At 36.2% G+C, this 25,931-nt stretch overlaps 1 protein-coding gene across 1 annotated transcript in view; it reads left to right on the top strand.

Moving 5' to 3' along the window:
* Positions 1-1,799: 1,799 nt before the first annotated feature.
* Positions 1,800-25,931, top strand: part of LOC114636462 (vomeronasal type-2 receptor 116-like) — a 43,663-nt gene continuing 19,531 nt past the window's right edge. The window contains exons 1-5 of the mRNA XM_028784540.1: positions 1,800-2,008; positions 10,733-11,024; positions 11,359-12,165; positions 14,032-14,259; positions 15,302-15,425. Of these exons, the coding sequence (XP_028640373.1) occupies positions 1,800-2,008; positions 10,733-11,024; positions 11,359-12,165; positions 14,032-14,259; positions 15,302-15,425 (1,660 nt within the window). The remainder of the gene's footprint in view (positions 2,009-10,732; positions 11,025-11,358; positions 12,166-14,031; positions 14,260-15,301; positions 15,426-25,931) is intronic.

Genomic DNA, 25,931 nt, shown 5'->3' with positions numbered 1-25,931 from the left:
GAGAGAGAGAGAGAGAGAGAGAGAGAGAGAGAGAGAGAGAGAGAGAGTTAGATATATGTAAGCATAGTGTTAACATACACTGTTCTTACTAGAAATAAACACGTTTGGATCATGGCTGCACAGTTGTATCTTAAAAGTCAGGACATGAATCCGTCCCTCATAGGAAACCTCACCTATTTGATAACTAATTCATTTTCCTTTAATGTTTACCCTTAAATACTTAAGACAAGCTAGTTTATACTTTTTCTTAGAGTATGATGTCAATGTCAGTATTGAAGAGACAACATTTTCATAACCAGTCACTTCAGACATTGTAACAGTGATTTTTGTCATAACGTGACAAGAAAAAAAAAGATTTTATAGATACCTAGTCCTGTTGCCAGGACAATTCACCAATCCCATGTGATTAAGTCTTATGGTTATCCTCCATAAAAAAATCTTGTTCAAGAATTTGTCAATGTAATTCCTGTTCTACAAATTTAGTACTCAGTTAAAAAGGGAGGAGCATATTTTCATTGAGTGACAGATAAGCTTCCTATATTACCCATGATTTCTATTAACCTGAGCTCTGACTTACAGAGCAGTAAGTTTCCCTGTTCCTGTTCACTGCCTTCAGTCTTATAATAGACAGGTTATATCTTCTATGTACTCATGGCATATTGTTAATCTAAAGCAAAAAGACAGTCCCAACAAGCTATAGTATGACCAGTTAACATTTCTCATGATAGTATTTTTATTTTTGTTTCGTTTGCAGTTTTGTTCACCGTATTCTCCCATTCTTGTGTAGGAAAGTCAACATTTGGGGAGGCGCACACTTTCATTACAATGTCACAATACATAGTACACTCACTGTCCAAAACTGCTGGTGGCTAGAAATAGAGTCCTGCTGAAGATTGCTTCCCTCAGTACTTTAAGTGAAAGCACACACTGTGGTGCCTTTAAATTATCATACATTTTGCAGAAACACTCTACTGTTCTCAGAGCATGGAAGCAGGGTGTGAACATACTGCTCTGATGCAGGAATGGATCACCATGACACCTCTACTCAAAGATTAACCTTGCATTAAAGAAGACTAGGAGTAGAGAAGTTCAAATTTCAGAATATAAACAGGAGGCTTGATTTTTCTCATTGATATTAAGTAGATATTTGGAAGTGAGAAATGCAGCAGGACTATTGACTTTTGCAAAGTGAGAAATAAACTGGTTGTTTTAGGTGCAGAGATCATATTTTTCTGCAGATAAAAATATATAATAGATGAAAATTCTGAGACAGTAAGCAGGAAGAGTAAACTCCAAAAGTTGTCTTTTGCTTGTAATTGCATGGCCCACTGCTTTGCCCTGTGCATGACTAGAGTGGACATTTTTACACCTTCTTCCAATTCATCTAACATTGCAACCTCTGATGTAGCATGATATCCTCAGCCAAAATTACTGTATTAAAAGTTTTGAACTTGGCCAAAACAGCCCAGTAAGAAGTTGATCCTTTAGCTCCTGCTGTCTTCTTGGCTGAAATCATGCTGCCTCTGGCTAGAGTAGAAGATCCAAAACATATTTTCTGACTTGTTTTTAAGGAGAACACAGGGCCTCAGATGCAGAGCCTAAGGGAAGAAAGAGTTCCACAACTCTCATTGGCAGTGGGGAAGTGTCCTGAAGTGTGGGTGATTGACAACACAGAGGCACTCATTAACAGTCAGAAGTACAAAATGTTCACAAACATGTGAACCAAATATATATCTACTAGGCATCATTGGATATGTATCTATCTGTCTTATGGCTGGGCAGATTTATATGTTAATAGGATGGTCTGGATTTTTACCTTTGGGCTCCTGTATATTCCCAATTTTGTGTGTGCCTTTACTGACAATGAATGCTATGTAACAAGCAAGGATTATTTTTACCACCAAGGAGATGTGACAATTGGTGCATTTTTCCCTCTTCATATTTTTTACACAGGCAACAAAGTTTCTGATAAATATATGCCATACAATTACCAAGATTTTCATATACAGTAAGTATAATTATTCATTCCAAGAGTTCAGAATTCTTATGATTTAGTGGATGTAGGGATTAAAACTTCCTTTAGTTTTTCATAATACTTTTCCATTCTCAAATCTCTTCAAGTGTATTTTCTTTTGTACTTCTTTTCTTCTTTAAGTGTAAAGTGATAATTTTGATGTTATTCATTTTGCTTTCACTGTTGTTCAATATCCATGATCTTTGGTTTGTCGTTCATGTAACACAAGATAATTTTAATATTATCAGACTTATGATTTCAGACTATGGATATATTAATCTAAGTATGACTTTGAAGTTTTGGGTTTTCTTGAAGTCCAGATGTACTCTTGAGGGAAGAGATGATGTAATTCAGTGAAGAGACTCCTGAGTGTGTAGAATGTTGCCAGAGTGACAAGTACTGACTATGTTACAGCCAGCTGATTTCAGAAGAGGACTGTCACTAGTAAAATTGGCAAGCAATTTCTACTCTAGATATGTCTTTGTCTATTTTTTCTTTCTTTTTTTATTTCTTAGTTTTGTTTTTGTTTTTTTTGTCCTAAACTCTTTTATTCTTAAACAGATTTTAAATGTTTATCTGCTTTCCATATATGTTTCTAGTACTTTTCCTCCTTTATGTTTGTGTGCCCCCAAAATACTCTATCTGGGATGATGGCCACCTAAGGATGTTTTAAGGTTTTCTGAAATTTGAAATATTAAAAAATAACATCAAATAAGTCAGATTTCATAGGAAGGTAATGACAACAATTAAGTCTTTCTATTTATAAAGGAAATAAATATGCTTATCCAAATCATATATCCAGAATCTCTATGGATCTGTGGAAAAGACCATAAACTAGAAAAATAGTGCTTGTAAATGTCTGTAAACATATGAGAAAGTCAGTAGGAAAAAAACAAATAAAAAGAAAGGAAACATACTTAGGAATGTGAATTGTGCTCAGCATGACATTGCTGTGTAATGCTAAATTCTTCGTGGGGTGTTAGGTAAAAAAATCAAAGACAGTAGAAGAAGAAATATGTACAGAATGATCATGAGATATTTGGGGTCTTGACGCATTTAGTTTGAGACTAACACAGTAAAGATGACTACTGATCCAAAACTTTATGTCTATATGCCACAATTCATATCTCAGTGAGGTAACTCATGGTAGACTCAATTGCTTAAGGACCACATCTTAAATAACATCACAAATATGTTATATGCCTAGCAGCCTAGGGACACTGGACGCTTGGTTAAACTCCTTCTACTTCATTATAATTAAGTCCTCTACTTCCTCCCCTTTTCCTCTCTTCTCTAACTGAAGCAGCCCAGGTGCCAATGTACATGTGCATGTGGTGTTTAGTACATCAAGCAGCAACAGGCCCATATATGCAAAGAGTGTACTTCCAGGTTCTTGAGCCATAAGGAGTTGCCTTTCCATGATGAATTAAAGGATTTTACCCTATTAAAATTATTCATTTTTATAGTCAAAAATAAAATCAAAGTAGTACATTACTAGAAAAGAGTATTTATACTATAAAATATTAACAATCTTGTCTTACAGACATACCAGACATATTTTCCTGTGTATACTTATATTTGTATTATATTTTCCCAAGTAATAGAATAGAAAAATGGAGTTCCTACAAGTTTTCTAGGACATTTCTCTGGTGTCTAATAGTGATGTGAAACTAATCTGTCCATTTTATCCTTCTGTGTCTCAGCAGTGGAAAGAGTTTTATCCCTAAATATATCTTTATCCTGAGCACATTTCTCCACTCTTGTCTGTGACCTTATCATTGAGGTTTCTATTTCCATGCATTACATCCCTGTAATCTTTTCTTCATACACAGTCAGAATGACCACTGACTATTCTTTAAATCCTTAGATGGAGGTCTATCATGTATTCAAGCTGTATTCATCTATTTGAGAAGTACAACTGTGGTGTCTGCTGTATTGTATTCACTGATATTTTGTCATCAACACTTTATTCTTTAACTGGCACTTGGGTTGTGTTTGCTAGCTCCCTTATCCTCTGGACAATTTATAAAGGAAGTGTGATACATAAAGATACTTTCCAGCACATCTGGAAACAAAAAGCCAAGCAGCCCTTCAAGTGTGTACCACCCTCTCTGATGTAAGAGACTTTGTCATGGCTTACATAGGTGAGTGCTGATAGCAGTCATTATTAGCACTGTGGAGAGTTTTCTACCATTTACCTCAAACTATCACTTGCAGAAATAAGGAATACAGAAATAGATATCAAAAATATCTAGACAATTATAGTTTAATTTTCTTTTAAATTTACTGTTAAAAATCATTTAATTGTATGATGTTTCAACTTTATCTACTCCAATTGAATGAATAAATAATTCATGAAGTATTCTTTAATTTTCAATGTAAGTTTTTTGATGTGGTAAACATTTAGAAATAATATAAGAAATTACTCAGAACTCTACCCTTTCCTGCAGGTTTTCTGCATGTTCTGTTACTGTCATTATTCTCATAAGAATCTTGTAAATGACCACTTAGTAAGATTATATTTGAGTATTCACTAGCTTATACTTTTATTAAACTGTTATTACCAATTTCTTAACAGTTTGTCATATTGTCTAAAACATTTTTAGATTTTTTTTAATTTCATATTTCTTGGTGTACAGATTAGTTTTATATCAACTTGACACAAACTAGATTCACTGGAGAGAAGGAAGACTCAATTCAGTAATTGTCTCAATAAGACCAGGCTATAGACATGCCTGCAGTGTATATCCTTAATCATTTCTTGATGTGGGAAGGCCCAGTCAATTATGGGTGTGATGCTATCTCTGCAAATGTGGTCCTAGTTCCATAAGAAAGCAAACTGAGCAAGTCACAGTGACCAAATCAAAAAACAGCATTGCTCCATGGCCAGTGTATTGGTTCCTCTGTGAAGGGCCCTGCCCTACTTGAGTACCTGACCTGACTGCCACCAATAATGAACAGCAATGAAGCATAAGCTAAAAATGCTGCAAAGTTTTCTATCAATTTGGTACATGCAAAAATCATCTGAAAGGGGGGAACATCAGTTAAGAATATGTCCCCATAAGAGTGGGTTGTAGGAAAACCTGTAGTGGTATTGCTTAACCCTTTGTGGGTGAAAACATTTTAGGGCTGGTAATCATGAAGTCTATAAGGAAGCAGGCCAAGAATAACATTATGAGAAAGCCAGTAAGTAGAACCCTTCTGTGGCCTCTATGTCATCTCCTGCCTCCACAATTGGCCCTCTTTGATATTCTGTCCTGATATCTTTTGGTGATGCATGATGATGTGGAGGTAATCACCTAATAAAAACTTTCATACCCATTTTGCTTTTGGTCATGATGTTTCATGACACCAATAGTAATCATAATAAAGATACCAAATAATCTTTTTCTCCTCAGTTCCCTTTTGGTCATAGTGTTTCATCCAATGAATAATAATTCTAACTAGAACACTTTGTTTTATCTTTAAAAAAACTTAAAGATGTGTGTTGGGTTGTTTGAGGTCAGGGGATACTTCATTTGCTATTTCACTGCTCTTTTATTTTTTGTTTTTTAATTTGAAACAGAGTTTCTATAACTCATATAGTGTTGGCAGTCCTAAAAGTTACTATATAGACCAGATTTGTAGTGATCTGTGTGCCTCTGCCTAGCGAGAGCTGGGACTGAAGGCATGCACTCCTATTCCCAGTAAAATACTTTTGCTTCTCTCTTTCTTTATTTGTTTGCTTGTTACTTTTTTCTTTTTTCCTTGACAAATGGATTTCTTGTGTAGCTCTGGCTTTCCTGAAACTCTCTATGTACAATAGGATAACCTTGAAATCAGAGATCTACCTCTTTTGCTTCTTGGGCAGTGGTATTAACGGTGTGTACATGAAACCCAGGTTTTTTTGTTTTTTGAAATACCTGTTTGTTTCCTTTATCAATTTTCCTATTTGTTTTCTAAATACGCAAACACACACACAAGAAAAAGAGAGACATAGACAGAAAGACAAAGAACATGGATCTCGATGTGTAGTAAAATGGGATGAAAAAGAAAAATGCAAGAAAAAAAGAAAAATAATCTGGTCATATAAGAAAATAAAGATATTGCACATGTTAAAATATATTATTAAAATAAATGATTTAAAAATATACCTAATGCAGATTTTAAACTCACTGAATGAATAAAATGATAAAGTATCAAGTAAAATGTGTTGAATTTAAACAGTTTTAATTATCATATGTGAATTGTACATATTTATGAAATACCATGTTTCCTCAAAATATGAATCTAAAATAAATCTTGGAAATAAAGACCCTATTTCCCTATCACTGCTTTATGTTGGATAGCTTGGATCCCCTTGCTGCTTCATCATAAAATACATAGTGGTGATTGCACTGGATAAGTTGTTTGCAAGACTTTGCTTACATAAATGAAATTATCAAACAGATAAATAGCATATTTTATTGGTTTGCATTTAAATCTATACTGTCTACTGACTAAAAACTATATTTACATTTCTTGTTTCTCACAATTCTGACAAAATGCCTCTCCATTACATGTACTTTTTCAATTTTATTTTTGCCTTGAAAAACATTTAATTCTTTACTAGTTTCACAGAAAACATTTTGACCATATTCACCCAAACCACTCCATCCTCTTCTATCCTCTCTTTTGATCCTTATCCTCTTACCAAAGAAACTTGTTTCTTTTATTTTTTTCCAGTCAAGTACACTTTGTGTTCTATAAGTACTATTGTCACTGGAATCTTGTTTTGAGTATGGTTGACCTAAAGGTCACAGCAGTGAAGAAATTGACTATCTCTCACTTTGTAACTATCAAATCTCAATAGTGTCTTGGCTCAGGATGACATTTCATGCCTATATGATCCATTTTGGTATTTTGTCTTGTTTGAGCACACATGGTCTTGTACATGCTTTCATAATCATGCTGGGTCCAAATGTATAACTCTTGTGGACTGATAATATTGTTTCCTTGAGATTATCCACAGCCTCTGGTCTTTACAATCTTCCCACTTCTTTTCTGCCATGATCTCTCAGCCTTGTTGGTAGGAGTATGGTGTCTAACCTATATTTATGGATTAGCACTGTGAGAGTAAAAATTAAAAACAACTTGGCAAGGACTGCCGGATGGCTTGCTGAGCTTGCTGAGAACAGCCATAATAAAAATATCAAGCCCCTCTAGGGACAAGGTGACCAAAAATGTAAAAACAACCAAAGACATATCTTGACCAGTCTAAACATGCCCAAGTGAGTAATGGGCCACCTGGTGTTTATCCTAGAAGGTCTGAGGTTTCATGGTCAAAAATAGTGGGCCATCCAGCCTGTCAAAATGCTTACGCAAAGTGCTGATGTTTGAAATATGCAATTATATGTAACCGTGCCAGAATTTCCCGCTTTCCCCTTCCCCCCTTACACTGTTCCCTACAAAAGCCCCAAACTTTCTGGGGTCTTCGTCGATTCTCTCCCCTGCGTGGGATGAGTTTCGATCCGAGGGCTCTCGTTAGTAAACTGCCATTTGCCATTTGCATCAAGTCAGTCTCTCGTGTCTCCTTGGGTGCGCGCTGATTGGGACTTGAGTTGGGGGTCCTCTTCGGGTGTCCTTACAAGCACCATATAGTCTGTTATTATCTATACCAATATCAGTCATTGCTTTAGGTATTATTTGCCATTTACTCTAAAAAGAATCTATGTGGAAGACTGATGGATGCACTAATCAATGGTAGGTCCATCAATAAAGCATTTGTGGTTGATTTTGTATCATAGCATAAGACTATTCAGCTATCCCTGAGGGTCTGTGACTTACCTGATCACAAAGTCTTGTCATCTTCATAATATGCATGTTTTCTATACTATGGAATGTATCTTATATTAAATCAGACAAAGATTGGATCCACATGTAACATGTGTGCCCATTTTAGTACCAGACAGCATATCAGATAAACCCTCATAGTTCACAGCTCAGTGAGAATAAAGATTATTCTATTTTCCTTGGTAGCATGCATAGCATCTTACATCACAAATGAAATCTAGCCAGGAGAAATAAAGTAAGTGATTAACTGCATGATCTCTCTATGTTTTGTGGTCCAAGAATGTAGTGTCCTCAGCAATGGAGTCTTTTTTTCTTTTTTTTTTTTTTTGGTTTTTCGAGACAGGGTTTCTCTGTGTAGCCCTGGCTGTCCTGGAACTCACTCTGTAGACCAGGCTGCCCTCGAACTCAGAAATTCGCCTGCTTCTGCCTCCCAATTTCTGGGATTAAAGGCGTGCACCACCACTGCCCAGCAGCAATGGAGTCTTTCTATCAAGTTCTACAGGATCCAATATTGGGTCTTCCTAATATATATTCTAGATAAAGAGTAAGAAAGATGTATCATATTTGATTTTCTTAATGTGACTCAGAATGGCTATTCTAATTGCATAGAAATTTATTGAGATGTACAGATTTAAGTGTGGTTAATTTTGGTTTCTATTGTTTTTGATTTGACAATTTCTTCATTATTGTTTAATCCGTTTTTACAGTCCAGTTTTCATTCCCCTCCTAGTCTGCTCCACGACCACTCCCTATTCCATACCTTTTCCTCCAACTGTCTTCAAGACAATGTCCCTATACACACCCTCCCCACTCCCTGCGGCCTCAAGTCTCTCAAGACTGAGATGCAAGATGCATCTTCCCTCACTGAATCCGGACCAGGCAATCCTCTGCTGTATATGTACTGGGGGCTCATATCAGCGGGTCCATGCTTCTTGGTTGGTGGATCAGTGCCTCAGACATCTTGGGGATTCAGGTTTGTTGAGACTGCTGGTGTTCCCGTGGGGCCACCCTTCTCCTTAGCTTCCTCCATAATACATTTTTACTTAAAATATTTTCATAGCCACTCTTTGCATTCTTATTTTAGTCTTTCTAGTCTCTCCTACTATTTATGAGTTCTGTTATTGCTATGATTTCATCGTGATAAATACAAGTGTGTCCTTACATATTTGTTTTAAATTATTATGTACATGAAGTCTTTTGTTTTATTTTGTTTGCTTTTACTAGAAAAATCCACTTGGTTTAAAAGAAACACACCCCAGGGCATTCAATCTATAAATTTCAGCAGCTTCTTAGAACAGGAGTATAGAGGAGGGAAGACCAATGACAATATTCGTTGTGCCATCATGCATCATGTATATCAGATATGTGGCATACAGAAGCTACATGAATGGAAGAAAGAAGACTTAGAAAAGATGTATAGAAGTACTAAATATTAGAGATACAAACATTCACTAAAGCAAAAAAGAAAAGGGCAAAAACAAAAATTAAAAAAGTATGTGACTAAAATGCCAGAATTCTACAGAAAACTTCTACATCTAAAGAGGCCCTGTTATTTTTCTTTTCAAATACATTTAGTGGAGAAATTATATATACTGCTTTTCTACAGAAACTGTGAAAGTGTCATATGAACTATTTTTTATCCAACTGAAGAACAACTTACTAAATATAATCTTAAAGGAAACTGCATTAGGAACAGCGTACTTTAACACTAAAATGAAATGCTCTTTCTTTGTGTGTGGGTCTTTGGCATCATTAAAGTTCTAATTTTGTCTCTCATCACATTATTATTAGACAAATTAACAGTGGCCTAACAAGGTAAACTGCTGTAAGTGCAAGTTTGAGGACCTGAGTTCAAACCCCCCAAAGATCATGAGTATACTCTTATATTCTAATGATCATATGGAGGATACAATAGGGAGAGGTGAATATCTGCAAGTTTTCTGGCTAGAGTGCCAGGCTTATGTGCTGAAAATAATAAAGGAAATGTGAAATCAGTTGGCATGGTACTTTCTCTTCTCTGCAGCACTGGGGAAGGAGAGACAGAAATTCTTTATGATTTTGAGGTCAAATTTGTTTATAGAGTATGTTCCAGGCTGGCTAAGGAAACATAGTAAGACTTGTCTCAATAAATGAAATAAGTTAGTCAGTGAGTCAATAATTAAACAAAAGATTAAGAAACCCCAGATGAAATCATGCGGACAGCCGGGACTGACCCTGGATGTCCTTCTCTGACTTGCACTCACAGATCATGAAACTGATGAAACTATACCTGCACACATCCTCACATCTACAGAAGAGATACACACAACTCATAGATACACACAAAGGTGAAATAAATTTAGGAGTGGTTTCACATAAGTTAATCCCATCAATTGATAGGCAAAGCCAGGAAGATTGTCATTAGTACCACATCAGGCAGTTCTACATAGTGTGTTCCACACTGCCCTATTAAAAAGTTATAGAAATGACACTTGGGGAATTATAATATTTGAATTAATTTTGTGCTAATTTTAAGATATGTATTGTCACAAGAAAGTGGGTGATTGGATCAAAACATATTGTCCTATCATAATTGTAGAGGCTTAAAGGCCAAGATTTAAACAACAAGAATTCTGATCTTTTTCAAAACCCAGTTGATGGACTGTTTTTTTATTTTTTATACATATGAAAGAAAAATAAAGCAATACAATGATTAATTAGAGTCACAGAAACCATTATTAATGAATGTAGGATATTACTGATCTCACCTGCTTAAAATGCCCATTGTAATTCCAGTCATTCATGAGAAGATATTATAATAATGATTTCAGAGAAACTTTGGCATTTACATTATAAAACCACTGCAATAAATAGAAATATTGTATGGTCTATGGCTTCCTCCTGTGTAATTTTGTGAAATCTGTGCAGGTATAAGTTTAAGAACTACCTGTTTGTTCTGGCTCTTATGTTTGCCATTGAGGAGATCAACAGAAACCCTCATCTTCTACCCAACATAACTCTTGGATATGATATATATAATATTCCATATACTGAAAAGAATATTCTTCATAAAGCATTTCTTTGGCGCACAGGGATGAGCAGTCCCCTTCCTAATTGTGACTGTGGACACAAGAGAAAGTCACCTGCTGTAATCACAGGCCCATCATGGTCAGCATCTGCCCACATTGGAACACTACTACAACTCTACAAAATACCTCAGGTGAGGAATGGGATGTGGGAACTAGAAGACATGTATCATTTATTGATAATATATGTGTCTATAAATGTAAAATAGGGCACTGGAGTTAATCACCTATCAAAGAGAAGTAACAAGACATTGTATATTAGATCCATATTTCACTTGCTTAAAATAGAATGAAATGAGAGGTGAGTAAGACCAGATATGTTATTGGAACTGAAGATCTATCAGCAATTTTTGTAGAAAAAAATGTACTAGGTTTACAGGACAAGACCATCTTAATCTTGACTGTTTCCATATGTTTAATTCAACCTGGGATTGTGACTGATGCCAATGTAGTTTGTTATTTCTTCAGGTCACTTTTGGACCTTTTGACTCTCTCTTGAATGACCGAGGTCAGTTTAATTCTCTCTACCAGATTGCTCCCAAGGAAACTTCTTTGTCATATGCCATAGTCCTTTTGTTGCTGCATTTCAGTTGGTCCTGGGTTGGTTTGATCCTCCCAGATGACCACAGAGGGACTCAGATACTATCAGACTTGAGAGAAATTATGGAGAGCCATGGCATCTGCATAGCCTTTTTGAAAATGATCTCTGGCACATGGAATGCATATTCCAATGCATTATGGAAAAATATGGAGAAGACTGAGGAATCGTCAGCAAATGTCATAGTTATCTATGGAGATATCATTTCTGTACAAGGTTTGATGCGACATATTGCACAAGTGTTAGTGACATGGAAAGTCTGGGTCTTGAACTCTTCATGGGATGTTGATAGCCACTCTGATTATTTTATGGTTGAGTCATTTCATGGGAGTCTTGTTTTTTCACACCACCATGAAGAGGTGATTGAGTTTATGAATTTTGTCCAAACAGTTAATCCCTACAAATACCCAGAGGACAATTATCTTCCTAAGATTTGGTTTTTGTTTTTCAAGTGCTCATTTTCAAAGTCTGATTGTCAACTTTTGGAGAACTGCCAACCCAATGCTTCTTTGGATTTACTTCCCAGGCACCTTTTTGACCCAGCCATGAGTGAAGAAGGCTACAATATATACAATGCTGTGTATGCTGTGGTCTATAGTCTCCATGAGATGCATCTTCAACAATTACAGATACAACCATATTCCAATGGAGAAGAAATGGTATTTTCCCCATGGAAGGTAATATCCCTTACTATGTTTTGTTATGTTAGCAATATGGCATTTTTCTTATTTCTCAAGGGATTCAAATTGAGCATCATATGTTTCAGACTATGCTCTCAATAAGCAAAGGAGAGAATAGTGTTTCTCTGTCTGGAGGTCAATGCTAAATCCTGAGTAAGTGTTCTTTATAAAATGGAGTGCCAGGAACAAGAAATACAGCTTAAGTTAATATTAAATTCATGTAACACATTGCCTCAGAATTTTTTTCTTGATATCTTCAATGTCAAAAGTTGAGATTTCCTGTATATATTTCTCAGAGCAGAGTGTGGAGCAGTACATCTTTAAGAGATAAAATGCTCCTGAGAACTACCACAAGGTTATAAAGTGAAGGATCACTTTAAAGTGTACTTCAGATTTTCAGACCCTCTTTTTAAGGACAGAGCTCTAAATATATTCCAAAACTGAATAGGAAGTCTTAGCTTTTCAAAGAAATGTGAATTAGCTCAGTCCATGTACATTGGTGTCTTGGTGTCTTAGCTGTATTTAGTTCAAAAATTTATCTTGTACAGAATGAGACTTTTGACATTTAAAGCATTTTAATCCAAATGTCTTTCATTTACTCAACATCTTTGATGGCTCCTTTATAGATGTTTCCTATCACATGGGCTTAAAAGAATTGAGGGCCAGGGGCAAACAGTGAGGGTTGTGAGTATTCCTCAGGAGGGTAAAATATGTCAGTGAGAGAGGAGACCCTGGCATGGTTGTCAGGGGAATCACAAAGTTCTGTCTAAGTAGCAGTCATGTTGGTTCCCCATTTTCCCATAGAAGAAAGACAGCCTAATGATTATCCAAGAAATACAGATAATATCACTTTGTTTCCAGGGATTTTTGAATTTTCATTGCATCTCTTGGGTTAGAAGTTCAATCAAAATTAGAAAGCACAAATAGAACAGATTTTATAATCTATAACTCCTATACAAAGAACTTAAGGAATTTCTCTACCAAAATGAACTATTTATTATATGACAAACTATTTATTATATTATATGATATTATATTGTTTATTATTATAAAGCAGCCTGCTTTTAAGCTGGCAATATTTCCAGTTTTAAAGCACTCCAGACAAAGAGAATATATCTGAATTGGTGTTTCATGAATTGCAAAGACTAATATGTAATGTTTTTATTTATATCATTTTATCATGTCATACTTTATTTAGCAACAGTAAAATTTTATTTTAGTCAATCAGTCTTACTTACTGAGTTATATTCCCCCCATGGGTATATCATATATGATAGCCTATATTTACATTACCCTTCCAGAGAGCTCTAAGTTTACTGTAAAAAAAAATATTCTACCATCAGTTACCAGTTCTTTTGGCCAGTTGGAGTCTGTCAAATATTTCTAAATTTAACCTGTTCCAACTATAATGTTTGGGTTTGCTTATGGGAAGATATACAAAAAGATCCCTGGAGTCATGGCCTCATTTAGAAATTTCTAGCTTGTTGTGATCATATGGGACAAAAGAAAGACTTCCAAATAGAGCCACAACAAAGTATTTCTTTAAAAAGCAGAAAGAATTGTAAGTTTATGACTTTGTAAAGACTTAAACATAATTTTCTCGGGAAAAGACATAAAATGAATCATAATGTACAAGTTTTTCAAGAATGCAAGAGGCAGAGACCACAACTTAAAAGAGAAACAGAATGACAGTGATCCAAGCACCTGGCTTACCTTTGCAGGAACTGTGACAACAGCTGTCCTGGCTCATGACTTTCACCATTTCCATTGGACATGGCTCTTTCAAATTGGGTTCTTTGTAGTATTTAAAAAAATCTTTTACTATCTCATATTTTTCAGCATATGTTTTTGCATTTCTTTTAGCTTATCCCTTTCCTAAAGAACACGATAATGAAAAGTCATGTGAGAGGACACGTTGTAATGAATGGGGGAAGAAACTTAGATTCAACGTATGACATTCTTAATTTTTGGAATTTTCCAAGTGGTCTTGGATTAAAGGTGAAAGTAGGAACCTACTCTCTAAGTGCTCATGAGGGTCTACAGTTCTCTTTATGTGAACAGATGATACAATGGCCTACAGGGTTTACAGAGGTGAGTTGTGACTTCTCTCACTGCCCTGACCTTTCATAAAAACTAAGGTAATTCTCAGGATGTAATGATCACTGAACTCCCATTCAGTACCAATAAGCATTGAACTACCAATAAGGATCATCACATAGAAAGAGATAACGTAGACTATTTCTCATTCCTTGATTCTGATTAATGGATATATTTATTTTTAACTTTGTTAATGCCAATGCATTCCTTAAAAAGAGAGTGTCTCTTGGTTACTACCTCAGAACACTGAGATTCATTTTGTCACCTAGATGAAGAAATTACAGGAAGGTTAGGTGGCATTTTACATTTCCAGCCTCTGAAAAGGCATATAGGTATAACAAGTGTGTGTCTGTGTTGTGTGTGTAATGCTTGACTTGCTACTTCATGTAAATAGTCAACAAAAGCAACCGAGGGGAGGACAGGTTATTTTGGCTGACTCTGTGAGCACTCATTATATTGTGGGTAAAGGATGTTATAAAAGCAGAGGAGGTGAGGACAACATGTTCATAGACAAGAATTAGAGAGAAATTAGAGAACAAAGGATGTGGTTGCTCACTGCTACCACATTTTCATTCCGTGAGTGACAAAAGCCTATGAAATACTGTCACCTGTTTCATGGTGGTTCTTCTTATCTCAGGTAGGCGGCTCTACAAAACTACTCATGGAGATTCAAAAGATGTACTTCCACAATGAATCCAATACCTGTAAAGTTGTCAGTCAAAATTAACAACCACTTTCAATATAAAATTTCCTCCTAGTAGCCAGTAAGCATAGAGACAAGTTAAATCTGAACGCATATCATTGCTTTCTTGAACACTACTTTAGTTACCTATACTTATCAACATCTTCAGTAATTGGACCAAAACTTAAGCATGTGTATCTCAAAAGCTGATAAAATTAGCAATATCAAACCTCATTACCTTCATTTGTAAGTGCAACCATTTGAAAATTAATGGTTCATATACCCAGAAATTCTCTATTTACTCAAAATTTTCAGAAAAGTCCAGGCGTTTGCTAATACTTTCATTTCTCTTAGACTCCTCAGTCTGTGTGCAGTGAGAGCTGTGGGCCTGGATTCAGGAAAGCTGCCCAGGAAGGCAAGGCTGTCTGCTGCTTTGATTGTACTCCCTGTGCAGACAATGAGATTTCCAATGAGACAGGTAAATACAGGCTTACAGAGAAGTTTCCTGCTTCTCCACAGGAGTCTGCTATACATAAGGAAATGGGAAAACACTGGAGATAAGTAAGAGATTATCTCTTATTCCCTGATTAGACATTTATGCATTGGTATTAGTTTTATTTCCTTTTGAAATCACACACTCTAGATATTGAAATCATCCATGACTTACATTGTTGATCCATTGCAGTTATTTTTCCCTGAATATTCACCTTTCACACAAACTAATGATCTGTTTCATTTCACCATGGACACAGTGTTTTTAGCACCATTTCTTTATTTTTTCAAACAATATTCAGTCATATGTAGGATTCACTTAAAACGTGGCTTCCTCACATCTGCTATTTATTATTATTACAAGCACAGGGATGTTGTTGTTGTTGTTGTTTTACATAGTAGGTGACTAAGCAGTTAAGTTAGATTCCTCCAGTACACATATTTAATTTCTGTCGTTGCTAAGTTTCTTTTGTTTTATTTCATGCTATGTGTTTATTTAAAGTGTTTGTCTCCCTTTTTACTAAACTTAAATTCTTTTCTCACACATTATAATCTGAATAAAATTTCCTTCCCTCCATTTCTTCCAAATTCCTTCCCACCTTCTCTCACCCAGATCTACTAATTTTCTGTCTCTCATTAGAACTGAACACATTTCTATATGAGAACAACAATATATAATAAAATAAACTATAATAACATTTTTAAAAACCATCATATTGAAGCTGTGGAAGAAAAGACTGTAGAAAAATAAAATTTCCAAGACAGCACTCAAGAATACAAAACTTGATAAGGAGTTCCATAAAACATTAAACTGAAAGCTGTATAGGCAGAGGATGCAGATCTGTGTAGGCCCTGTCATTCCTGCTGCAGTCTCAGTGTATACAACAATGCCTTACATATGTTTTATACAAAGTATTGTTCTTCTGCTGTCTTCTTTCCCATCTGTCTCCCGTACTCCTTCTGCTTCATTTTTTATGGAGTGTTCTAAACTTTGAGAGCAAGGAATAGATGGAGAGACACCTCACTTAGAGTTGTCTATTGTATTCTCTTTCTGTCTCTGTCTCTCCCTGACTCGGTCTTTCTGTCGCTCTGTCACTTAGTCTCTCTCTCTCTCTCTCTCTCTCTCAAACACACACATCATAATGTCCGGATGTGTGTCTTTGTATTTACTCCTTTCTACTACAGGAATAAAGAATGAAACCTCTCTGATGATGGCCTAATAATTAATTGATTTATGAGTATGAAAGAATAGGTTTAGGAATACATATATTGATATGAGTAGTATTTCTTGGTTTTACCCAAAGTCTTTGATTTTTCTAGTCTGGTTTGATGAAATAGTGTCAGGACTCTGGTTGCTGGTTTGATCAAATAGTGTCGGGAATGGGTTCCATCTCACAGAGTCAAATCAGACATTGGTTGGTTACTCCCTCAAGGTATATACGACCAATATCCTAGCACAATTTTGGGGCAGGACTAAATGAAGATTAAAATTTTTGTGGTTGAAACAGTGAGCATAGTATAAACCTTGGACTCTGCACATATATAGCTGAAGTACAACTTATTCTTCATGTGGGTTCTCCAAAAACTGAAGCAAGGCCTGTCCCACCACACCATGTTTGATGAGTTATGATGTGTTGAGTTATCTTGAGCATGGGAACTTTGCTCTTAGATTTTGCAGAGCAACTTATTGTCTTGACAGTAGCCTGTATTTTCAGGTGGGGAGGACAGATTCTACTGCATGTTTTAAACCAACAACTCATATTCATGAAACCCAGTCCCAATACTCATAACTTCATTTGTTGACAAGAGATGGCCTCTGAGTTTCTGTTTCCCTCACCATATGGAAACTTCATTAGGATCACCTCCATATGTTATAGGATGTTTCCATTGTATCAGGTTTCCTTGTTGCTCCTCCAATGCCCCTTATTTTTCTCTCCCCTTGTCCTCATTCCCTCCCTCAATTCTATCTCACCTCCCACTCCTTCATGCTCATCCTATTTTCTTCCTTTTTTTTTTTTTTGGTTTTCCAAGACAAGGTTTCTCTGTGTAGTCCTGGCTGTCCTGGAACTCACTCTGTAGACCATGCTGGCCTCGAACTCAGAAATCCACCTGCCTCTGCCTCCCAAGTGCTGGGATTAAAGGCGTGCACCACCACTGCCCGGCGGCTCATCCTATTTTCATCTCCCTTGGCTCAGTCCACCCATAAACTCTATGATTCCATGGGGATCTATTGGTCTACATATTCCTTTTCTCTCTTCTTCATCACTAAAGCATGGATCTTTATTATAATCCATTTAACAGCTAGCCTAAAAATATAAAAAAAATACATACAATATTTATCTTTCTAGGATTTTCATATCTTTCTCAGTATAATCTTTTCTGTTTCCACATATTTCTCTGCAAATTTCATGATTTTGTTTTCAACATCTGAATCTTAATGCACCATTATATAAATGTACCATATTTGCTGTATTCATTCTTCTGTTGGGGAACATCTAGGTTGTTTCCAGTTTCTGCTTTTTAATAAGTAGAGCAGCAATGAACATGATTAATCAAATGTCCTGGTGGTAGAATGATGCATACTTTGGGTATATTTCTAAAAGCAGTAAAGCTGGAACTTGAGGTAGACTGATTTCCATCTTTCTGCAGAAATATCATACTGATTTCCACAGTGCCTGTAGGAGTTTGCTCTTCCACCAACTATGAAAGAGTGTTCTCCTTGCTCAACATCCTTGTTACCATGAGCTGCCACTTGTATCATTGTTCTTAGGTGTTCTGACACATGGAAGAAGGAAGGTCAAATTAGTTTTGATTCATAGAATATATTCGTGTATGTTTTCATCCCTAAATTCCTTTCAATTCCTCCCCACTGTTCCAACAACACTAATCCATACTGTTTCTCTCTCTCTTTCATTAGAATACAAAAGACATCTAATTTACAAAGATGAAATAAAATACAATAAAAAACAACAAACCATAATACAATGAAACAAATAACTAACTAAAGACTCAACAAAAAATTGCAAGATTCACATGCAGACATTCACACACACATTTTCATAATTAGACAAATTAAATAATTTCATAATTAAAACAAATTAGGAACTGTAACATATACTCTAAGACATGTAAGGTTAAACGAATTGCCAAGACAAAGCATTGTGAGACAATCAAACCTTCCAAAATCTCAGTGAATTAATTTTGTGTTGGCTGTAAGCTACTGGAGCTGTACCTTATGTTTTATTGGATTACCCAGTTGAAATCCATTGAAAAAAATAAAATTTTCATTGCCAGCAGGTATCATTTTGAAATAGTTCTGCAGTAGTGATGGCCCATTTGTATAGTTGCCATTTCTGCACTTAATACCTTATCTGGGTTATACACATACAACACTTTTCCATGCTGCCAGTCTCTCTGTGGGTTCATACCTTATAAATCCTGGTGTATAGAGAAGTCTTCCTTTCATCAGTGTCTTCCAGCATCACTGTTTCTTGCAGTCTTTCTGAATACTTTCCTGCTGTGTTCCCTTAGCCCTTAAGCCAGGGATCTTGGTAAAGATCACCATTTTAGAACTGAATGTTTCAACATCTGTCATTCTCTAATTATTGTCCAGTTGTGTGCCTCTATTATTATTTTCATTTAGCATAGGAAGATATTTCTCTGATGAAAGCTGAGAAAAATATTGATCTGTTTGTATAATAGATTTATGTAATGATCATTACAAATAGATTACATTGCCATGTTTCTTCTGTAGAACAGTAGTATTTACTTTTCCCTAAGTGTATTGCCTATCTAATAATCTTGGGTGTTTGGCTACCAAAGCATTGTCAGGAATGGGTTTTGTATCATGAAGTGGGCCTCTATTTGAATCAAACAGTGAGTTGTTATTTTCACAAATTTTGAGCCACTACTGTACCAGTGTATTCTGCAGGCAGCTCACCATCATGGATTGCAGGGTTAAAAGCTGTGTGGTGTTTTCTTTTTTTTTCTAGTAGTATGCAGTGTGTGTACCTCTGGATACTGTGAAAACTAGTCAATGGTGGTAAAGGCTTTAGGTAGGTGCCAGTTTGACTTCTCTATGCTCAGTGACTTATGAGGCACTGTCTTCAGTTATTGTGTAGAACAACCAATAGCCTTGACTATAAGCTGGATTGTTTGGATTCTCATGATGTCCCTTTAGATAAAATTATACACAACTCATTTGACAATACAGCTCATTTGACAATTTACTGGCTACATGTGCCTATTTGAATTTCAGTTTTTCCTTTATTTGGTGATTCCAATTAGATTTCTAACACATACGTAAATATTTTAAGTAATTTCAACTGTACTTGTTTGCAGATACAACCCCTCAAATGATCCCTAGATTTAGCTGTTCCCTTCTGCATTCACCTCTTCTCTCCATTCGACCTCCTAGTTCAGTCTCACATCCCATCCATCCATAACTGTACATTGAATTTCTGCTTCCTAAGGGGATTCTTCACTCTCCCAGGGTATTATTTTATACCTGAAATCAGTGGCTATATGACTTGTAGCCTCCTGAGTTAATACTTGACAAATTAAAGCCTCATATAAATGATTAGACAACATTTTTATCTTTTTGTGTCTGGTTATATCACTCATGATATTTTTGTTATTCTACCACCATTAATTTACCTTTTAAATTTGACAGCATGTTTAAAACCCAAGTTTCTCTTTCACTGTCCAGTTTCACTTGAATCAAAACAATAAAGTAAGATCATGTGATACAGAGTTGTTCTGAAATCTGTCATGTGATACACATAATCTCTTGGGAAATACATGAAGAACATATTCAAGACATCACTCAATATGAAGAAAACTATTTTCTGTAAATATTTTCACATATTATGCTAATTGTACAGTGGGTCATTTGTGAAATTTCTCTAATGAATATCTCCCACACATGTGAAGATTTTTAAACCTTAAAGAATGTGATAATAATCATTAACCCATCAATACCAACACATCTATGACATGTAAACAGTATTTACACAATGTTTGCCATTTTTTACATAGATTAATGGAGAATCGGGTCTTGTGAGAACTAGGAAAAATGCAGTATTGTCATGTAACTGCATTATTGAATGTTAGTTGAATGATAAACTAGGGATATCTGCATGTACTTGAGCTACTGAATCTAAACACATTGAAGTGAAAACATTTCTAGTCCTTGGCCAAGATGTTCACAATAGAAAATTCTTGTATCAAAATGATTTCAGTGAAAATAAATCTGGTACAGAGTAAGCGAAACCAGTGTTCTAGATACCGAGAATTGAAGTAGGATATTGAATAGAAACAGAGAAAGGTAAATCAACTGTATATAACATGTAAGTCATTAATCAGGTAATATAGTATGTAGACACTGAAAATTTTTATGAAAAATCATTTCTTAGAAAAACATTTTATTTTTTCTTCCCATAATTTATTATTTGACTCAAGATCCCTCTATTGAGAATTCCCTGTTTAGCTCTGTATCCCATTTTTTAATTGGCTTATTTCACTTGGTATCTAATTTCTTGAGTTCTTCGTAAATTTTGGATATTAGACCTCTGTTGAATGTACAGGTGGTGAAGAACTTTTCTCATTATCTAGGCTGCTGTTTTATCCTATTGGTGATGTCCTTAGCCCAGCAAAAGCTTTTACATTTCCTAAGGGCAAATTTATTAGTTGTTGATCTTTGTGCCTGGATATTGTTGTTCTGTTCAGGAGGTTGACTTCTGTGTCAATGAGTTCAAAGCAGTTTCCCATTTTATCTTTTATCATACTTAGTGTGTCAGGTATTATATTGAGTTCTTTGATCAATTTATACATGAGTTATGTTCAGGGTGATAAATATGGCTTTATTTGCATTCTTCTACATGCAGACATCTTGTCAGTTCAGCACCATTTGTTTAAGATATTTCCTATTTCCCATTGTATAGTTTTGTCTTCTTTGTCAAATATCAAGTGTCCATAGGTGTGAAGGATTATTTTTGAGTGTTTGATTCTATTCCATTGATCATTCGTCTGGTTTTAGGCCAACACTATGCAGTTTTTACTACTATTGTTCTGTAATACAGCTTGAAATCAGGAAAAAAGATATTTCTAGAATTTCTTTTCTTCTACAGGATTGTTTTACATACCATACATATGTATTTTTTTTCACATGAAGTTGACAACTAGTTTTTCGAGGACTGTAAAACTCGTTGTGGAATTTTGGTGGGAATTGCATTGATTCTACAGATTGCTTTTAGCAAGATATCTGTATTTACCATGTTAATCCTCCTAGTCGAGAGCAAGGGAGATTTTTCAAACTTCTCATATTTTCCTCAATTTCTTTCTTCATCAGAGGCTTAAACTTTGTGTCATACAGGTCTTTCGCTTGCTTGTCTACAGTTATAGCAAAATATTTTCTATTATTTGTGGCTACTATAAAGTTTGTTATTTCCCCAATATTTTCTTAGCCTAGTTACAGTGAGATGATTGTGTGGTTTTTTTTCTTTCAGTTTGTTTATATGGTAGAATACCTTGTCAGATTTTGTATATTGAACCTTCCCTGCAGCCTTGTGGAGAATCCTACTTGATGACAATGAATGGTGTTTTGTTAAATGGTGTTTTGGTGTTTTGATTGTATTCAGTTTGTGAATATTTTGATAAGTATTTCAGTATCAGTGTACATGAGAGAAATTGGTCTGCAGTTCTATTTCTTTGTTGAGAGTGATTTAGGTCCAATACCTAAGAAATCTAGTGTGTCGTGACCTCATACGAGTGTGACAATGTTCCTTCTGTTTCTATTCAATGGAATAGTTTGAAAAGTATACGTATTACCTCTTCTCTGAGGTTTGGTAGAATTCTGTGTAAAAACCATCTGGCCTTGGGCTTTTTGGGTTGGTAGACTTTTAATCACAGCTCTTAATTTCATTTAGGTTATAGGAATATCTGAATGATTTACTGATCTTGATTCAACTTTGGTAAGAGGTATTTATCTAGAAAATTATCTATTTTGTGTAGATTTTCAGATTTTCTGGTGTGACAGCTTTTTTATATTTTTTTATTTTGTTTTTATTTTTTTATAATTTATTTCTTCTCAAATAGTAATTCATTCACACAGGGGTTATAAACACAGAAAGGCAGGATGTGGGGAAGGGAATGACAATGGAGTGTGGGAGTTCAGGGGGAATACAGATATCTTCAGAACCGGGTATCGGCTGGGTGAAGGTTCAGGGGACAAGTCACTATGACTCTGCCTATGACTTGCTTGTCCTTATCTAAGTTGGTATTGTCTGCCAAGGCTACCTATTTACAAGGTCTAGGACTACTCAGGCTGGTAAATTTCCACAAAAGCTGCCTGTTTACATTAGCTTATAGCCATCTGTTTCAATGTTTTTCCACTGAGACCCAAGACTTGGTGTTAGTATACATGTATGACAGGCTTATTGCTGATTTTAGGCCTATGGCTGATTTTAGGCCTTCAGTGTGTAAGCAGGGCTGCCCCTGACATTTCCTCCCTTCCCTAAGTATAGAAGGGCTGTGGTAATTCTAAACTTGCGAAGGCGGGGATAGAGGCCTGATCTCCAGTATTTGAGGGGGACCTTGTAATGGCTCCAGTCCCCCTGTCGTTCTCCAGTGAGGAATGAGGGCCATACCCATCCCGATGTCTTTTTCCTGGAGAGGGGATACTTTTGACATCAACCCCTATGCAGTCAGGCTTGTCCCTCAGGGAACCCAGATAGATTTTTTATCTTTTATGTATATTCCCTTGCAGTGCTTAGCCTCGTAGCCTAAGCAAGAATTCAGATCGCCAGTCAGAGGGGGTTCTGGGTGGCCCATCTCTGCTTGGTCTAGGGGTGGAAGTCCCCTCTTTTAGGTTGAGTGGAGATGGGTTTTGGGAACACCCTGGATAGAGTAACAACCTCATCTTGAGTCTCATGGTCCTCCATAGCTAACTTATGATAATGTATCTGAATAGGTTTTGCTACCAAGTTATTTATCTGTTGTATCACAAAGTTAGTCAGCCTATTTGAGAGCCAGGGACCAAAAGAAACAAGCAAAAATAACCCAATTAATGGTCCCAAGATGGGAGGAAGTAGGGTTGACAACCTTGGAGAGGTTGAAAACCAATTCTTGTACCAGCACTCATCTGTCACTTTCTCTCTCTGATTTTTCTTAGGGCCTTCACTACCTGTTTCATGCTCTCTTTAACCTTCCTTGTCTTGTCTATGTAAAGGTAACCTTCTTCTTTAAGGGCTGTACACAGTCAAGAGCTATACACAGCTTTTTCTATTGTAATAGAGTAAATCAAGTCCAATAAGGATCTTTGCGATTTTAGGAGGTCTCTTCAGACAGCGAAACGAGGGATTTCTTCAGATTAGTGATGTCAATCTCTAGCTGTTTGATGTTCTTGTCAGTGGCTCTTCAAAGGTCTGAGTAGTATAAGTTTGGAGGCTGCCATCTGGATTAGAACTTCTAACAGCAGACATCACGGGTGATTCATTTTTACCTGGGATGCTGCCTGAGTTCAAGCTCCTGGGAGCCCCTCTTTCTCTTTGTTTTCTGGGGTTGGGTACAGAGCTGCCGCCTGTGACCTGCTCCATTTTCACACTCTTTTATTAGATACTTGCATGTGAAGAAAGGTTTTTATGTCTTCTTTGGGAACCAACATTTATCACTGTGTGATGCTCATTCTTCTCCAGATCATCTCTTCTTCATAAACCTATTCTTTCTGAAATTCCAGATTTCTTTTAATTGATGTTACCATTGTATTTACATATATCCATTTTCTTGGAAGCTACACATGTCTCGTATATAGTGTGGGTTTTTAGTTGTTGGATCTCATACTCAAAAGGTATGTTTCTTCTCTTCTTCCTCCTCCTTCTCCTCTTCCTCCTCTTCCTCCTCCTCCTCCTCGGCTTTCTTTGATAGGATCTCACTGTGTAGTTTCAATTGGCCCAATTGACTCACTGTGCAAACCTCAAACTCACAGAAATCCACTTGTCTGTCTCCCAAGTGTGAGATTAAAGGTATACACAACACCTGGCATGATCTGTGTCTTTTAATTAGTTTATTTAGGCAGTTTACTTTAAATGATTATTGATGAGTCTAGGTTAATGTTTTTTAAGGAACTTTTTTAATGATCTCTTTCTTTCTTTGGAGCCAGTCTCACTCTATGTGTTATTTAGGATTTTTATTTCTGAGAAGAGACACTATGACTAAGGCAACTTTTAAAAAGGAAAACATTTAATTGGGGCTGGCTTACAGTTTCAGAGGGTTAGTCCACTATCACCATGGTGGGAAGCATGGCAGTGTGCAGGTAGACATGATGCTGGAGGAGGTTCTGTGAGTTCTACATGTGGATAAGCACGAAGCAGGAAGAGACAGTCAGCCACTAGGCCCAGCTTGAGTTTCTGAGGCTTCAAAGACCATCCCCTAGTGACATACTTCTTCCAACAAAGCCACACCTACTCCAACAAGGACACACCTCCTAATAGTGCCATTCTCTCTGGACCTATGGGGCCTTTTTTTTTTTTAAATTCAAACCATCACACGATGCATCCAAACTGGCCTAGAAATGTCTATACAGCTCAGACTGGCTCTGGATTCACAATCCTCCAGCCTCAGTCAGCCAAGCGATAGGATTACAGGCATTTACCATCACAGCCTGCTAATTACCTTTATGCTTGTTCCTTTGTATTTCTTGCTAATTTCTGCCTTTTCCAGTTTTAATTATCTCATATGGGTTTATCGTTATCTATGATGCTTGTTAAGGAGTGTGTGTGTACGAACTCACAAATAACATCACATTTTCACACTGACCGTCACATAAAACATATACTTTTCTCTTTCCTTTCATTCTTTCTTTCTTCCTTTCTTTCTTTCTTCCTTTCTTTCTTTCCTTCCTTACTTTCTAAACTTTTTTCTTTTCTTTTCTTTTCTTTTCTTTTCTTTTCTTTTCTTTTCTTTTCTTTTCTTTTCTTTTCTTTTCTTTTCCTGAGTAGTATAAGTTCAGAGGCCAGCATCTGGATTAGAACTTCTAACAGCAGATATCACGGGTGATTCATTTTTACCTGGAAAGGTAAAAGAAGGGGATTCTCAGGGAGATTTCTGTTCCCTGGATGTAAATTGTTATTCATCGTATTTATGGTTGGGCCTGGCTTTGTGGGGGGGTATCTATTTTTTTCATTAATATTTTTGGTAGCCGGTTAGCTGTGCCTTCTGTGGTATCAGACAGGCATATCAATCCTCGACCCCATAAGGGAACTGGGTCTGGGTCATTCCCTTTAAGGGTAAGAGGGTCCTTCCCCATATCTGTGGCAAAGTTTTCTTGGTCTTGGTGGTGCCAGAGGCAGTCAGCAGCAAATTTGCCATGAGCTTTCAGCTTTAGAGAGATAAAAGTGAACAAGGCATGATGGAGAGTATTTCAGGGGGACTCCTTCTGAGGGGGTACCATTCCCCCTCTTTTGTTTTTAAAGCCAATTTTTCAGAGTTCTTGTAA

This window comes from Grammomys surdaster, unplaced genomic scaffold (assembly GCF_004785775.1).
Source record: "Grammomys surdaster isolate TR1022 unplaced genomic scaffold, NIH_TR_1.0 124160, whole genome shotgun sequence".
Taxonomy (NCBI): Eukaryota; Metazoa; Chordata; class Mammalia; order Rodentia; family Muridae; genus Grammomys; species Grammomys surdaster.
The sequence above is the reverse complement of the archived record's forward strand: the minus strand, read 5'-3'. Positions and strand labels throughout refer to the sequence as shown.